Below are 16,914 nucleotides of genomic sequence, written 5' to 3'. Positions count from 1 at the left end.
TTTGTGAGTGCTGAGGACTGTCTGTGTCAGTAGAGCAGCACCACTGTCACCTCCAGTAGCAACGCTTTCTTATGAAAGAGAAGAGAGAGGCAAGCATCCTCCAGGAATGATCCAAGGAGAGTCACACAGGGATTTAAGTGCAGAGGTGGGATGAGTTGGGGGAGCAGTCCTATCAACCAACCAGCAACCTAGCAATTGGTTGCTGCAAGGAGGTGGGCTTCTTTCCTGTGATCTTGCAGATTTTTCATCCTCCTTTCAGCATCCTCTCTAGTTTGAATGTTAATTCTCCCTGGGAGATGAAGTGAAAGGAACTGAGATGCTTGATTTGGGAGGTAGGTGGAATTGCACGTCAAGATCAAGGAGCCTGAACTCCTTTGCAGAAAAAAGTCTCAAGCATTTTATGAAGTACCTTTCACTGGTCACAGGAGTGAAGTATTGCAAAGCCCACTTATTTCTAGTGAGTGGTAATAGCATGAGATACTGTCTAGCTGAATGTTAGCAGTTTATGGTTATTTTTCCTGGTAATATCATTGTTACAGATGTTTCACTAATGGAGGATTAGCAGCTAATGCACATCCACATGGACACACCTGTTGTGGCTTCTTCAGAAACAGTCATATAATTCCACTTGACATTAACCAGCAAGCTGAGCATCCAAGGAGAACTGATCCCAAAATGCCAGTACCTGTCCTTGGCCATGTAAGCAGCCATTCCATACATGGAATACCTGAGATTGACTCTGACTGCTCTCTCTGCTGAGAATTTTGAAAGAAATGGCTTTGGAACAGTAAAGAGGCTTTCTTGACATGATACAGTCCACCCTTGCAATTTGTTATTTGGCTTGTAGTATGCAGTGTAAGCTGTTGAAGTCAAATATGCTATGGCATAAAATTGAGCTGCAGCATTCAGTGAAACATTCAACAAGCAATAGTCATCATCCTGCCCACCATGTCTGTGCAGGTCTGCAGAATGTCAGAATGGTAAGGAAAGTTGTTTGTCATCTTTTGCAACTAACTCAAGGCAGGATTCACCCTGTTCCTGTGCATAGCCCTTCCCAGGCAGCACTAAAGCATCCACAGCAGCTCAAGACAAGGGAGCATATGCGAGACTGTGAGGTTATAAGGTCTTCATCTCCTGCTAAGGCATCACTGTGCCAGCTGTCTTTGTTGCGTTACATCCAATTTCTGCCAGGGATCGGGGGCTTCTTCCATGGCTGCTTCCCAAACAACAGCGTTCTGCTCCAGCAGCAAGGTGGGATGACAGACAAGGTGCTGCAGCAAACAACAGGTAATCTATCTCCCAGGTAGCAGGTCTGTGAAAGTCTGGTAGAAACAAAAGTCCTGGTGATGTTTGAACTCTCTTATTAATTATCACAGTGGTGGTTGTAGTAAAACTGATCCCCAGGCAGCACTCTGCAGGGAAAAAGTGAAGTTCTGATGTCTTTTTCCACCACTTCTTCAACCATGCAGCTGAGTCAAAGGCCCACGGTAGAGGAGCTGCGTGAGAGGAAGATCCTCATCCGCTTCAGCGACTACGTGGAGGTGGCCGATGCACAGGACTATGACAGGAGGGCAGACAAACCCTGGACACGACTCACGGCTGCCGACAAAGTAAGTGGAGAGACCTGGGGAGAGCCATGACCTGAACAGCTAGAGCATGTCATGGTCAACAGCACCCCTCAGGTCCCACAGCCACCAGGGAGAAACCGTCTGAGCTCTCTTCCCAGTTCACCAGGTTTGTGGTTTGAGTTCTACACCTTTGGCAAGAAGGCTCCTGTGTGTGTGGAAACATAGCAGCATTACATCATTTAAAAAGAGTAAGATCCTTTGAGGAAAAGCCTTGATGGTAGCCCTGTGTTATTTGTTCATTGATTTGGGGCTTGCCGCATAATTCTGCCAGCTGAGAATGCCCACAAGCAATTTTCCACAAGACAGACCTAACAGAGCAGCACCTGCCAGAGCTGAGCAGGCCTGGCTGCAAGAATGCCAGCAGGTCAAATTAGAAAAAGCACCCCCATCCCACCAAGGCCAGGTTACTTTTCTGTAGGGGTTGAGACAGGTGTGACTCTTCAGGATACCTGCCCCCTCACACACAGTACTGTAACCACTAAGCAGAGGCCTTGTGAGCCCACAGATGAAAAACAGCTGCATATTTGGTAATAAGTAAGTGCACTGTCCTCTGAAAACCATCATGAAGCAGTGTCTCTGGTGTCAGCACTGGTGGTAGAGAGGTTAAATTGCTGTCAGATGGTAAAAGTCACATCCTGTGGGTCTAAGTGGTAAAGAAGAATTTAAATACTTTATGGCAGTTGTAAGAAGAGAGGGCTCTGAGTCTGGTAGGTGACTGCTGTGCCTTAAATTCACTCTACGGTGCCCTTGTAATTTCGAAGACATTCAGGCACCTGGATTTGATACCTGCATGTGTCTTTGCTGAGGGCCTGATGCAGTGATGGAGACCAGACCATGATATTCAGTGTTTAAAGGAGCTGGAATTCTGGCTGTGACAATCATTCTTGGTTTGCTTCATAGAGGAAAGGACAGACAGTTTTACTTATTTAACTTATTTAATTGTGAAGTTTTGTACCCACTAGTTTTCTCCTAAGTAGAGGCCCTTTTCAGCTTAGCTTTCAGTAACTTTCATGTAGTATAAACTGATCTGAACAAAAAAATCTTTCTCTGGACTGTCCCCCGACCATAATATAGGGCATTAAATTTGCTTTTCCCATTTTACATCACCATATTGGCTAAATCAGTTGACTGATGTCTTGTCCTATCTATCTATTGGGAGTTACATTCTCCCAGTAGGTGAGAGAAGGAATAAATTTCCAATCAGTTCTTCTGTCTTTGAGAGATTTCTGCACAGAATGGAAGGTGTGGAAATACCTCATCGGGGAAGAGAAGATGAGGTATCCAGAGGTCTTTTCTCACCCTGTATCTGTGGAAAGAACAGTTATCAAATATCACTATGAAACCCAGCCTGGTAAAGAGTTCATGAAAGAGAAGTACTTTGAGGTCACCTTTCCTTCTTTATAACACGTGTGAGGTCAGTACACGAATCAGAGGATTTTTCTCTAAACAAACCTTTTTTTCAGCAAAGCAGGAGAAAAAAAATAATTGTCCTCCCAATATCAATGCCCCTTCTGGCATATTATTCATGTTTGGGTCATGTGGGAAATGTTCTAATTCCTGCCATTGAGATCACCTTCTTTTCCCTACCACTATCTTCTGTTGGGGGGGAAAAAAAAAAAAAAAAAAAAAAGCCAAATTGGAACCAATGCCACAGAACCTAACAAGCTACAGCAAACTATAGCAGATTATTTTCTTCTAAAAGTTCTGATTCAATAACTGCCTTCATTGGTCAGCACAGACTAAATTTATTGCAAAAGTAGATTTTAGTAATGGGCTTTTCTGTTTCTCAGTAAATCTTCCTCTGTGTTCTGGACATGGGGAACTCTGTTCAGCCCGGCTTCATCTTTCCCAAGTCTGACTGTTGGAGGAAGCAGGGCAGCTGAGAGATGCAGGAAGTGATAGATTTCAAACCCAGTGGGAGGTAGCAGCCCATTTGACCTCTTTCACAGTCACTTGAGCAGCAAATGGGTCTGCTGAAGGTAGACCCTTGAGCTGGTGCATAATCATCTCTCTGCTCTGACAGACAAAGGCAGAGCTGTATAGGAAGAACAAGAGGCTTGTTCTATAGATCATACTCACAAGATCTGTCATGTAGGCCTTGTCCAGGCACAGGTCATCGGTGACCAGATCCGTGGTTGCTGTGGAAGCCCTGCTTTGGGCTTGAGCTCTTTATCCTGGTTTAGACTTAATCAAGAAAACATTCTTGACAGCCACAAGTACCTGTAATTGGAGTGGCCGTTTCCAGCCACTGATGTTCCCAGCAGTGGCACACACCTCAGGTTCATGGGAGCACTTGGCCACACTGGCACCTGGCACATCTGTTCTGTATGCTCATGGAGAGGCCCACTTGTGTGCTACAAATATCACAGCACAGTCAGAAGCCTGCAGTGTGGGGATAGAGCCTTTTTTGCTGGGAGCCCTTTCCACGAAGAAGCTGAGTCCCTCAAAGTCAACTTTTCTTCGTCAGTATTCTCCTCATCATTTTCTTTTCCCAAACCACAGAAGCTGAAGGTAACAGGTTCTCCTACTGAAGTTCATCCAACCACTTAAGGTGAATTTGGATGGGTTTGGCAGGTGGAACAACTGGGTCAGAACAGAGAATGAGGGCAGAGGGGCATGGCCTGAGGCAGAGAGAAGAGCAGGGAGCCAGGCCAGCCCCTCTCCCTCTCGAGTAAGCTCAGCCCCAGATTAGGTGGCTTCACCAGGGGGAATTTAGGACCGCATAAAGGGGAGAGACATCTCCGATGTAATTCTGCTGAGATCTACCAACACTAAGTTTACTCACGGTCCATCTCTGAAACAGAGCACAGGGTTTGAGAAGCTCTGGTGCATGATTTTTGTCTCGTACTTACGCTAATTTGGATTTTGTATATGAAAATGTTTACATAATAAACCCAAATTGGCTTTTGTATCAGCACTGTCTGCATTTTCAAATTGATCCATCCCATCAAAGCATTTATTTCTTCCCTTTATGCAATTTAGAACATTTATCTCTTTTCCTTTTCACATGTTGTTGTTTTTTCTCTCTAATACTGTTATTTGTTTCACTTCTAATATATTGTTTTGAGAACAAAGTGAACTTGTTTTGATTTCTGTCATTTATGCATTTATGAGTTTATTTGTCCTTTGCAGGCAGCCATTCGTAAAGAGCTTAATGAATTTAAAAGCTCTGAAATGGAAGTTCATGAATTAAGTAGGCATCTAACAAGGTAAGTTCATTATTTTAAGGGTAGCAATGAATACTGTTGTTTTCCAAAGAATAGAAAACAGCAACCACTTCTCAAGCACCCTGTGAACTCATGACCCCACTTAGAATTACAGGCTGTCAAAGAAACGCACTAATGAACTCGTGCTGCCCTATTGCATGGCTGTATGCAGGCACACACCATTTGCTGTGCAACCTTTTGTTTTAAATCATCATGCTCTGGTGTCAGTTCTGCTGCTATCAAGGGTAAATAGCATTGAAGAGAAGGACAGGAAACTCTCGTTGACTAAGTACATAGAAAGGGATGAATGAGTGCAAATTCTCAGTGCTGTCATCTTGCATTGGCCATGCAGAAGGGGAATAGTTACTCACAACTGTACGTAGTGCCAAAGAGCAATGATATGAATAAGGTCTGGTTGTGAAGCGAGGGCTATTTCTCTGGTAAGAGAGGGCTTATAGAAGTCTGCTGAAGAGACACGGTCAGATTTTTGTGTGAGCTGAATGTGTGATTGCAACTCTATACATTCCATATGAAAATCTGCAGTTCTAATTTATTTATGTTCACTGAAAAGGGAGTCACAAATATACCAAAAAACTGATGTTTTTTTTTTTAATCTTGAAGCTTATTCTCAAGTTCCTTTATCAAAACAGAAAACAAAGCTGAGTATTTTTTGCTGTTCACAGGACCATGGCTAGCCAGTGTATCAGAATGCACACAATTATTTGCCATCACTTGAGTCAGCACTGCACTGTGCCCTCTCTGTGTCCTGGTTTCAGCCCAGACAGAGCTGATAGCACACTGATGTGTTCATCAGATGGGTGGTGGTCATAAAAATTGCAGTTAAGGTCTTTAAGAAAAATACAGAAAAGCTTAAGGCAAAATATTTTTTGCCCTAGGGGATTTTTTTTTTTAATGCATAAATTCTTCATTAAAATTCACCACATTTATAACGCATGTATCCCTTGCTGTAACAATACACCCTGCACTTCCTGTCACGTGCCGCGATGATGCACTGGGGTTTGTAATGATGAAGTGCTGCTAAAGACAAGCAAGCAGCTGCCTTTGAGCCATGAGATCTGGCCAGGTCTGTCAGCTCCAGTGACTGAGGCTTTCAGGAACACTTGGCTCACCGAGCGCATCTAACTTACAAGGGATGAGGCTGTTTAAAAGCAGATGTTGCAACAAGCAGTTGAGCTCCACTGACTTCCCACAGAACTACAGCCTTGTTTCGTTTTCCAGGAGGCCTCTCTACCTGCTTACCTTTTGCAGGTTTCAGAGCAGTATTTTGCTTCTTTTCCACTGCTAGGGTGAGTGGTTACCCTTTGAGTTATGCTCATTTGTGTTTGACAGCTACCACGTGGCTTTGACCCATTCAGGCCTGGGTCAGGCAAACTCACAGCTATAGTTAATACAATAGAAATTGGCACAAGGGTTTGAAGTTCAGCAGGACTTGCTAGTTTGGCAAATGGCCTCAGGAAATACGCACTTGAAGAGAGCAGGCTGAAAGAAAGGAGAGTAATTCCCTTAAATAAACTTAGATAAATCACTATTACAAAATCATTAGCAAGGTAATGACCTATTCGTGTCATTAAGCAGTGGCACGAGCTGGGCTGAGAGTGTTACTGCTGCTTTCCTAGTGGGACAGATTAATTAGTTCAAAAAAATCTCACATTCAAAAAATCAAACCTTAAAAAAATGCATTTGCACAGCTGATAAAACAAGCCTCCTGCTGCTGAGCTCTTGCAGAAATGGTGGCCTTTTCAGCCCTGCTCCTCTCTTCAGACCTACCAGAAACACAGAGAAGCTTCTGATAGATCTGAGTGCTAACTGCTAAATGCCTGTGAGCTGCAAGTCTGGGGAGAACCAAGGAAGTTTCCATTTGTTCTAATTCTGCAGTGCCAGCATGGTGATGTCAGTACTGCAGGAATCCAGCTGCATAATTTTGTAGCAATTAGGTCCCTTTTTTTTTTTTTTCTTTTAATTTGTACCATATATGTGAAAATATTATCTTACTTTTTCTCTCTTTCTTTTTCCCTCCCTTGCATTTTAGGTTTCACAGACCGTAGCAGTTAAATTCTACCTGACTACTATGCTGTCTTCAAAACATAACAAAAAGGAACCATAAGTGCTGGTATTATTCACTTCCCTGTTATGTACAATGTAAATCTTATGAACTGCCTTTCTACAAAAAAAAAAAAAAAAAAAAAAAAAAAAAAAAGTAGATGAATATTTAAAAATATAAAAGAAAATTGTATGTACATGTGATGGGTACTGCAGCATCATCAGACCTGCTGGCTCAAGCTTCAATTACAGAAAATACCCCTGGTGGGAATCGTGCCAAGACGCAGCATTTATGTGTAAGACTTTCCTGGCATGTGGATTTGCCATACGTGTTCAAGCCCAGCTGGTGGGGCATCCATTAGTTCACCTTCAGGTACCTCTCACCCTGACAAGCCTCTGTTGTCAACCTGAGAGAGCCCTGCGATGGTATCCAGGGAACCACAGGCCTGGGTGAAGTCTCCAGCAGACCTGCACCTATGGCACACTAAAGCACTTCCTTATACCAAACACTCCTTTCAGTCTGCAAGCACCTTACAAGGACAGAGAAGAAGCAAAACTACTCTGTGGGCCATTTCATCTGCAACCATCATCTGACTTGAAGCTGCTTGCTTGCCTACCCTGGAAAAGCATATGGCAACGGTTGGCTCCCAAGAAAAAAAAAGGACTCCCTACACAGTCACTGCATGGTATCCTCTCAGTCTGTAGCTTGTTTTTATGCTTAAGCCTCATGATTGTGCGAGGGCCGACACACCTCCAGCATCAAGAAGGGCTGGGATTGCCACCTGTGCTGCAGAGGGCAAGCTGTGGGAAAACTGGAGGTTGACTGGGGACAGTTATCCTCCCTATACCAGGTGTAAAGAACTGATCCTAAATGTGTACTGAGAAAAGCGTCACGGTGCGTTAACCAGCCGAACAAAGAAAAGCTGTTGCATTGGTATGGATGGTGGGACCCCTCACTGGTACGTGCAGCTGAAGCATAAGGACAGAAATCCAGGGGCCTGTTGCTGTATTTTTATTTATTTTTACCGTAGAGGTTTAACATATGAACTGACCCAATAGGGCACAGAGAGTTGGATGCTCTGGGCCTGGTTTACCTGCCTACTTGAGTGAGTGCTTAACGCTAAACAAGCATGCAGACAGTCTCACTGAAATCCAGACCAGGTCTCACAGGCTTCATTGAAGCTGAACACATTTAAGTGTTTTTCTGGATGTAGGCCAACACCTTTTAGATTCAAGTCCTTAACTAGTGCAATGCCAGTAAGCATGGGCAAACATTGCCTACAAGTCCTTTCTAGCTCTCACAAGAAGCTATTATACTGTTTTGGGTCAGTGATCCAAAGCACAATAGCAACATTACTAGAAGTTCCAGATTATTACTTCAGGACACCTTTTTATTTCCATAATAGCTATTATGCTTAGAAGGCTTGAACAGAGAGGCCAGAGTTTAACTAAAGCACTATTATTTTTTCTTTTTCCCTTTCTGTCTTCTAGTATCTATCCACCCTCTGTGCTCTCACTCTGCCTCCATGCTAACCTTGCCCTTCACTGATCGTGGGCCAAGAGGACTCTCTCTTGCATGAGCATTTTCTGGCCAATGGTGCATAACGCCCAGCACTCCTGCCTCATCTCAGGCCTCAGTTTCATTCCTCTAGTGCAAAAGAACCTGCACACAGCCCATGGAGATGCACTCAGCCTGCCCAAATAATGCTTAGACTCCATCTGCGCTTAGTGGTACTCAGTACCTCACAGCTGTGCTCCACTGGAGACAAGAGGCAGCATCTCAGAGCACTGATAGCCAGACAGACAATGCTTTGCAGTTATGTTCCTGAAAAGCTGGGGATCATGGTTGTTGAATTTATTCACACATGCATGTAAGACTGCATCACAGGCTTTAAGAAAGGGGAAAAAAAAACCTCTAGGCTTTTAACCACACACACAGCAGCAGGAAGGGGCTCTGAAGAATGGCTGAGGAGCAACAAGCCCTCCTCTTCCCTGCAGAGAGCTTATGGCACCATGGCTTCATGAGCCTAGAGGTTCGGTATGAAAGGGAAGGAGAGCAGTGACATAGATTGCAGGATGGAATAGGCTAGTGAGAGGGAAAGGAGATTTTTATTTTTTATTTGATTATTAAAATGAAGAGGAAAGAGGTAGAGGCAGGGCTGTTGTCAGTGCTAAAGTCTACAGGGGAATGGGTAGTCTGTGGGCAACATCTCATACTGCTACTGACCTCTGCCAGCTGGTAGCCTAAACAAACCCTACATAACAGCCAGGTCCCAATAAATGCTGGTCAGTCACCAGCCACTGTGCCTTTGGCCAATGGGCCCAAGGCAAGTTCCTGCTGACTTCGGAGCAAGTAGTCTGCCTCTGGCTGCCTCAGGATTCATGTTGTCCCCAGGGCAATGCTTTTATTTTATTTTTTAATTATATTAACTTCTAACAGTCCAAGCAGACACAAGGAAGCAGTGGAAGAACTGCCAGATTTCCCCCAACTCATAAGTATAGCCTGTTACTGAAAAGGAGAAGGAAGAGGATGAAGAAGCAATATGAAGTGTTAGACACCAGTAAGCACTGCAGAACTGGCACCTCAGCTGGCCTTAGCTCCAGCAGTTTGGGATATTTTGCAAAGTTATCCTATGACAAGGCATTCTTCAAGAACTTGTCAGTGCCTGAATATCACAGCGTGGGCAGACCCAACGCTGTTATTCTCGAGAAGTTGCAAGTAGGCTGGGGAAGAGCTAGTCCATTGTTTTAACCTGTTTTCTTGAGCACTCAGTTTTCTCATCTGTGAAAGCCATCTCTACCACAGCTGTGATTCTGATGGGAGAGGGAAAAAGTAGTCCTGATTCCCCCATCAAGCTGGATTATGTGAAGGAAATAAAGACAGCATTCCTGCTGAAGACTCAGTTACCACCAGTCATTCTCATTCATATTAGGAAGAGATTAACAGTAGCAATAAAGAAACTACATCACATTTAGAGAATGGAAGAAGTCAACACAGAACAAAAACTGGTATTCCAGTTTGGATAATGGATGTAATCTACGAGAGTCAAGTTCTGTTGTTTTTTTTATTATCTGCTGAATTGTGGGTTATTCATACTTAAAATGTACAAGTAACAAGACCTGTCCTACAGCCCATGAAAAGATGAGCTGGAAACTGAGCAGGAAGGAAGAAAGAATTGAAGCAGCAACTGCAGAACTTCTAGATGAAAGTTCTATGATTTGGAAAAAAGCAATGGCAAGGTAGCACAAGATTGGCATTGTGTTCCCACCCACACTGTTGCCAGGGCTGGACTACATGGACCTGGCAATGGACTCAGGATCAAGGGGGAAGGTCGGTGTTGTGGCCTTTCTCCACCCTAGGCACCATTGGTTAAGTATTGCATGCTGAAATAGTTTTAGGCTTGAGGCTCCCTGGGATAGGGCTCAGATAATTGGTCTAGACAATTCCAGGTGCACACACTAGATGTTACTGAAAGAGGAAGAAGGAGGAAAAAATAATATAATAGATTTTTATTAACAATGTTATGTCAACTGAAGCTTGGTGGTAAGCCCATTCCACAAATACATTTCAGCCTAAGGTTTACATGTAAAACCACAGCACTTCATCACAACTGGCCACCAAACCCACCATCCACTATTTCTACAGTGCCATCTGTACAGTGGAAACACTACAAACCAAGAGTGGGAGCACTTCCAGCCTGCCTAGTTACATTAACGCACTCATACAAAAAAGGGCAAGATGGAAAACCCATACTTATGTGTGGACAGAGGCTCCCTAACATGCCTGCAAATAACATCACTTTGAATAGCCATGGGAGATGACTACGCTGATAAAAAATCAGGAAAGAAAAAAGGGGACAAATAATTTTCCCCAGGTGTTCAGCCTGCTTGAGCTTGGAACAACTTCTGTAAGCAAAGAGGAGGTGACGGGCACACTATCTGCTTTCCCATGTGTCCCAGTTACTCCTGCACCAGTTGCATTTACCGGTTGATATCCAAGTGTATGTATATAGTTTGTCTTTGTATAGGAGTGAGTGTGGTGGCTGTCAATCATGTGCTCTTCCAGTATTGTAATTTAACAGATTATGGCTGTATGAAAACAATGTAAATAACTAGAAAAAAAATTAAGCTGGATCTCTATGTCCTAGTTTTTGTACATACTGAAACTGCATGCTATTTAAATTATTGTTTGTCCCTGATGTATGCAGTTTCTTAAAAAAAATCATTTAAAAAAAAAAAAAAACAAACATTCTAGTGTCTGTGTGTTTTCTCACATTGTCCCAATGACTGGTAGAGCTGAAGGCAGCAGTTCCCTGCTCCCTGCATGGCAGAAGAGCTGGCCTTACCAGGGCAGGTCTACGGGTCATTGCAGTTGAGTTGGCTGAGCCTCTCAGTTCAGTGAAAGTGGGCAACGGAGAACAATTCAACTCAGCTCCAAAGCTGTACCAACACCAGGCTAATGAAGAAAGAACAAAATCAGCAGTCGGCAGTAGACACACACATATAGATCTAAAAACATCACAGTGTGATTAGAGGAAAATGCCTAGTACTAGCAAGTATTATTGCTGTTCAGCAAAGCAGCCATACCTGCCCATCCCACTACGTTCATAGGGCCTTTCCATCCTCTGATTTCTCTGACCCAAATCCCAGGAGTAGTTTCAATAGCTGGGAAGCATTACTTTAACTGACCAAATTTTGCTGATCTGTGTTGCTGGCATGAATACATACCATGATCAAAAGGCTGGTACTGGGCTTCTCTGTTTCCTTCCATTTAGGCATGTTTTCACTCACCTCCTTCCAGTTGTTTGTGTTTGCATGTATTTCTATTCTAGAAGCCAACAAGTCTGTATCCTGGGAGATGTGGATGAATAAGTTTTTTGTTTTTTTTTTTTTAATCGTTTTTGACTAAAGATCCCCTTTCCCCCAACTACCTACTGATTCCAAAGCAGGATCATATTGTGTTTTAGTTACATACAGGAATTTCAGTGTGTTAAATATATATATATATTATATATATATATTGCTAGGGCTGCAATGTACAAGGAATGTGAGAAGGTAAAGCCAACCTCTTGCACAAGGATCCCTACACAAGGGCTGTGTTTTTACATTTTGACTTCAGCTTTTTGTAAAACTAGCCTGAAGAAAGAGAGAAGTGTGTTCAGTGAAGTCCACTCATTACCTGCAATCAGATTGCTATCTAATGCCACCTGCAGGCAGGAAACCAAGAGAAGGGTTGAAAAAAAGTCAGCTCTCTCCATCAGACACAGCCTCCAGGAACCAGCTCACCTTTATCAGCTGCTTCAAACCACTTTGAGAGATGTGCCCTCTGATGGTAGGCCCACAGAAACACCCAACAGCAAGGTGTAGCTTGCAGTCTCTCTTCTGACATCTATTGTTACTGTGACATGAAATACAACAATCGCTATTTTAGCTTCTATTTGATGAGTGTCCAAGTTTTGCATACATGGATTCATCAAACCTGACTGGTGGCAGCTAGAAGCTAGCTCCAAACACACACAGTTAATCTGCTGTGATTGCAGCCCCAGGTGAGGAGCATTTCCACCTCCTAATGTGGACTACTGCAGCAGAGGCAGTAGACAGCACTGGACAAGACACATACCCAGGCAGATTCCTTTCCCAGGTCTTCACCGACAGCCTGGATTAACAATTAGCATATGAAAGAGGAGCAGTTCCATCCCCCCACACTCTCTTGTACCAAAAGCCTAACAGCATTTCACTGCACTGCTCAGCTAGGAAATTTTATACAGAGTTTTGGACTGGCTTTTGTGAAACCCATTACTGGATACCAACTTGCCCTGTCCAGTGCAAGGTGAGATAGGATAGCACACAGAACAGTAGGGCTCTTCTTCAGCACAGGGATTTCCAGCCATAACAACAAACCTAAGAACCACCAGGACACTAAGGCCTGAGTAACTGTCTTGTAAAGGTAACTACATTGTGAATGCATCCCTCATGCAACAAGAGCCCAGATTTTACCAACTGATCTCCTACCCACAGATACCTGACATATCACTGTTACTTTACCAACCTCTGAGTTATTATTTCAGACACTTAATTCCACTCTCTCCTCCATTTCTTTCCATGTTTTCAAGCCCATCACTAGAGTTCAAATTACTCATCATTTCAAGTACATATTAAAAATAAATTCTTTACTGTGAGGGTGGTGAGACACTGGAACAGGTTGCCCAGAGACAATGTGGATGTCCCTTCCCTGGAAGCATTCAAGGCCGGGCTGGATGGAGCTGTGAGCAACCTGGTCTAGTGGGAAGTGTCCCTGCCTATAGCAGGGGGTTGGAACCAGAGGATCTTCCAGGTCCCCTCCAACCCAAACCATTCTATAATTCTGCGATCATTTTTAAAGTAGCATCCTCTGACATCTGCCATTACTTTTCTTATCTGGAATTTCCATCAGTTATTTGGACTGTAACTGAACAAGAACTGGTGCACGCAACATGGGTGAGTACAGATGTGGCATTCCTCTCAACCTCTCTGGAGGGAAGGCATTGCTTGAGGGGGGAACTGGACAAAAGCAAAGTTGTTTTTCTTGTTTGCAAAGTCCACAAAGATATTTGACATGGGAAGAAGAGGGAGGGGCTTTCGCTCTCCAAAGTGAGTGCTCCAGCATTGTTTCTATCATCTCTGGGGAAAGAAAAAGAAAGAAAAAAATACAACTAAGCTGCTAGTTCTGTATGGAGAAACAAGTGGGTGGTAAGCAGTTACATACTCAGCCAGTTGAGCAGAAATAACGTAAATAAAGAAAAAAAAATTAAGTTTCAAGGTTCTCAGGAAAGAAGAAAAATGACTGTCAGATGACTCATCAGCACACTCCTGTAAAGACACTGGGTGAAAAGAAAACAAATTTGAAAGCTAACCCTTTTCCTTGAATTACTTAGCTAGAGATTTCAGTAGGGTGCACAACTATGTGAAACTGAAAGGAAACTGTAACAACAATAATCTGTAGTAAAGTGACCAAATTGGGATTGTCCACTAAAAATGTACATCTAGAAACTGTATTTATTGCAGTGCTTTAGTGCAAAAGGACAAAGAGCAAACGTTAGCAGCAAACATATCATAGAATGACAGGATGGTTTGGTTGGAAGGGACCTTAAAGGCTGTTTAGTTCCAAGCCCTCTGCAGCAGGCAAGGAAACCTCTCACTAGACCAACCTTTATCCAACGGGGTCTTGAACACCATCCAGGGATTGGGCACCCAACAGCTTCTCTGGGCAGCCTGTACCTCACCCCCCTGTGAGAGAAACTTCTCCCCACTTCCCAAAAGCAGACTCTGTTCTAAACTGGGACTATAAAGACCCTTACTTTGAACTCAAATCTGCTCATTACATGATGGGAACAGTGACAATTCACAGTTTACTGTTCTCCCATTCTCTTACAAAGCAGGCTTCAGAACTAAAGTATTACATTCAACTGAGCAGACATCACTAAAAACAAATTAGTTAGCCACACTCAAACTTTCAACCTTTTAAGAAGTCAGTAAGGCTTGGTTTTGTTTTGTTTTTTTTTCATAAACTATATGCTTCACAAATCCAAAGTAAAAGCTGCAGATTAAGATATACACAAACATCTACTAAGATCAGTGAAAGCAGCATGGAGATGAGCCATTATTTATTCTCTGGAGAACTTCCTTTCTTCAGCATAGTCCAGAATAAATAATGTATTTGGTTATAGAAATATTTCTTTGCATAGAATCATAGAATTGCTCAGGTTGGAAAAGACCTTAAAGATCAACAAGTCCAATCACAACCTAACCATACTACCCTAACTGTAACAACCCTCTGCTAAATCATGACCTGCTGCAGTCCTGTCCAACCTCAGCCAGTCTGTGATTCTGTGCCAATTCTGTGCCTGTCAGAGCAGCTCCAGGGTCTACCCACTGATTGAGAAGGATTCTCTAAATTAAAAGCAAAAAGTTTAAAAAAAAAAAAAATTTGCAGCCCTCAGTCCAATAGTGATTGGAGGAATATGCTCTGACTAGTCTGAAAGCAGAAACACTGAGTGGCACTTTTAATCTTGATTCAGGGCTTCTCTCTTCACAGAGTATGAGTTATTGATTCCCTTTCAGCACTGAAACTGCTAAACACCTTCTGTGTCATCAGTGCTTGGTTTTTGTTTTTTGTGTGAGCGGGGTTTTTTTTAGTAATCTGCAGTGTAAAGGCTTGAATAATGCATACATAACTTACTTGTTGTAAGCTGTGCATCCTAAGGGAAAAATGTTCAAATAAGCACTCTCTGACTCCACTGCTGCTTATTTGAAAAACTTGTGCACTGAATGGTACAGAAAGTAGTGCTGTTATTCACAGAACATATACACTCTTTCTTAACCACATCATTCAGCTTTCACACCTGCTGTAGAAAAACAAGCTCCTTTTTGAAGTGAGCTGAATGGATTACACTACACTACAATGCAGACACAGCAGTGGCTTTCAAAGCAGACACAAACATGCATTTCCTGAACGGGGTAGACTCAGGCATTTCAGGAGCACTAAGGGCAGCATTCAGAATCTCACAGAGATCATCTCACCAGGTTCTTTCCTATAACCTGAGCTGAGCTCCACACTTCCCCAGCCAACCTGTTGGAAGGTTAGCTAACCTGACCTAGTTTAAAACAAATTCAAATGTCTATAGCATCTGAAGTCTGCCCTAAATACACTCTGCATTTAGTCTGCATACTAAATACACAGGAGTAGCAAATGTACTTGGCATAGATGCACCTCTTAGTCGAATAACTAAGCAAAGTATATCAAAATATATGATTCTGTGATCTATATGAGGTGTAGAAATGTAATTTTACACTTTTACAAGGATTAGTTCTCCAGCAACCTGTACCTGTGGCCAATCACTCTGTTTTACCTGCATCATAAATTACATTTCTGCATCTAACTTATTTTTAAAACTAAACCAAACAAGCATAAAACAACAACAAATTCAAGCCACAACAAATAAATGCAGTAAATATGAAATATCTATGTAGTCCCTGCATCATGCTCAGTGGTATTTTTTATTACTTGCCTGTAATTCTGAATTATAATTACTCCTTTCACTGATTTCTTCCATACTTGCCTAAAGTTACACTTCAGTATAGGACAGATCACAGGGTAAATCAGGCTGGAAAGGACTTCTGCATGTCTCTCATCTAACCTGCTGCTCAAAGCAAGGCCTGCTAAGGGATAAGACCAGATTGCTCAGGAACATGACCAGTTGGAACTTGGAAATCTCCCAGAAGTGGAAACTGTACAGTTTCTATGAGCTGTATCTACTCCTCCTTGACTGTCCTCATGGGGGAAAAATTTTTCCCAATAGCCTACCTGAAAACCCTCTCATTTCAGCTTACATCCACAGTCCTGCCACTGCTGTATCACCTGATAATCAACACTCAGTCTGGTTTCATCTGCAAACGTTAAATGGAATAAGCACTCCATCACTTCTCCTACATCACTGATATAGAAGCTGAACAGGACAGGTCCCATCCCAGACACAACCTCCCTTAGAAACATTTCAAATCATGAACCTAAATGAGATGTGGACTTGCTGGCCACATCATTTTGCCATTATAAAACTAGCAGGTGGCCAAAGCTCCTACTTTACACATAGCAATGTTTTCTTTCCAAATAATAATTCTTTAGTACATCTACTATCCAAATACCCAGACACTCCAAAGATGCCTCCTCCTTTGTCAAACCTTAAGATTGCAGTATCGACTACAAACTTAAGAGAAAGAAAAGCTCTTCATTATTTGCAGAGTAATATTTAATTTGGCCAAACCACTGAGCACCTTTCAAGAGCATTTTTCACTGAGCACAAACAAAGTACAGCCATAGACAGGTCATTGGCAGACAGGAAGAAAGCACTTCTAAGATGTTTCAGAAAAATACGACTCACCTGGTCATTGTGATGTCTTTCTCTGCCTCAAATTTGTGATGCCTCTTTTGCATTTACCTACAAATCTATGGTATTGATAGAGCACTGTTAAATTTCCAGCAA

The 16,914-nt window shown here is 42.7% G+C and overlaps 1 protein-coding gene across 1 annotated transcript in view; it reads left to right on the top strand.

Annotated features, from left to right (window-relative positions):
- PHACTR1 (phosphatase and actin regulator 1) overlaps positions 1-7,888 on the top strand; it is a 275,348-nt gene extending 267,460 nt beyond the window's left edge. Inside the window, exons 11-13 of the mRNA XM_085220191.1 lie at positions 1,470-1,610; positions 4,761-4,837; positions 6,885-7,888. Coding sequence (XP_085076317.1) covers positions 1,470-1,610; positions 4,761-4,837; positions 6,885-6,900 — 234 coding nt within the window. The 3' untranslated portion in view covers positions 6,901-7,888. The remainder of the gene's footprint in view (positions 1-1,469; positions 1,611-4,760; positions 4,838-6,884) is intronic.
- The last annotated feature ends 9,026 nt before the right edge of the window (positions 7,889-16,914 follow it).

This window comes from Meleagris gallopavo, chromosome 3, assembly GCF_905368555.1.
Source record: "Meleagris gallopavo chromosome 3, MGAL_WU_HG_1.1, whole genome shotgun sequence".
Taxonomy (NCBI): domain Eukaryota; kingdom Metazoa; phylum Chordata; class Aves; order Galliformes; family Phasianidae; genus Meleagris; species Meleagris gallopavo.
Note: the sequence above shows the minus strand (reverse complement) of the source record. Positions and strands in the feature narration are given on the sequence as shown.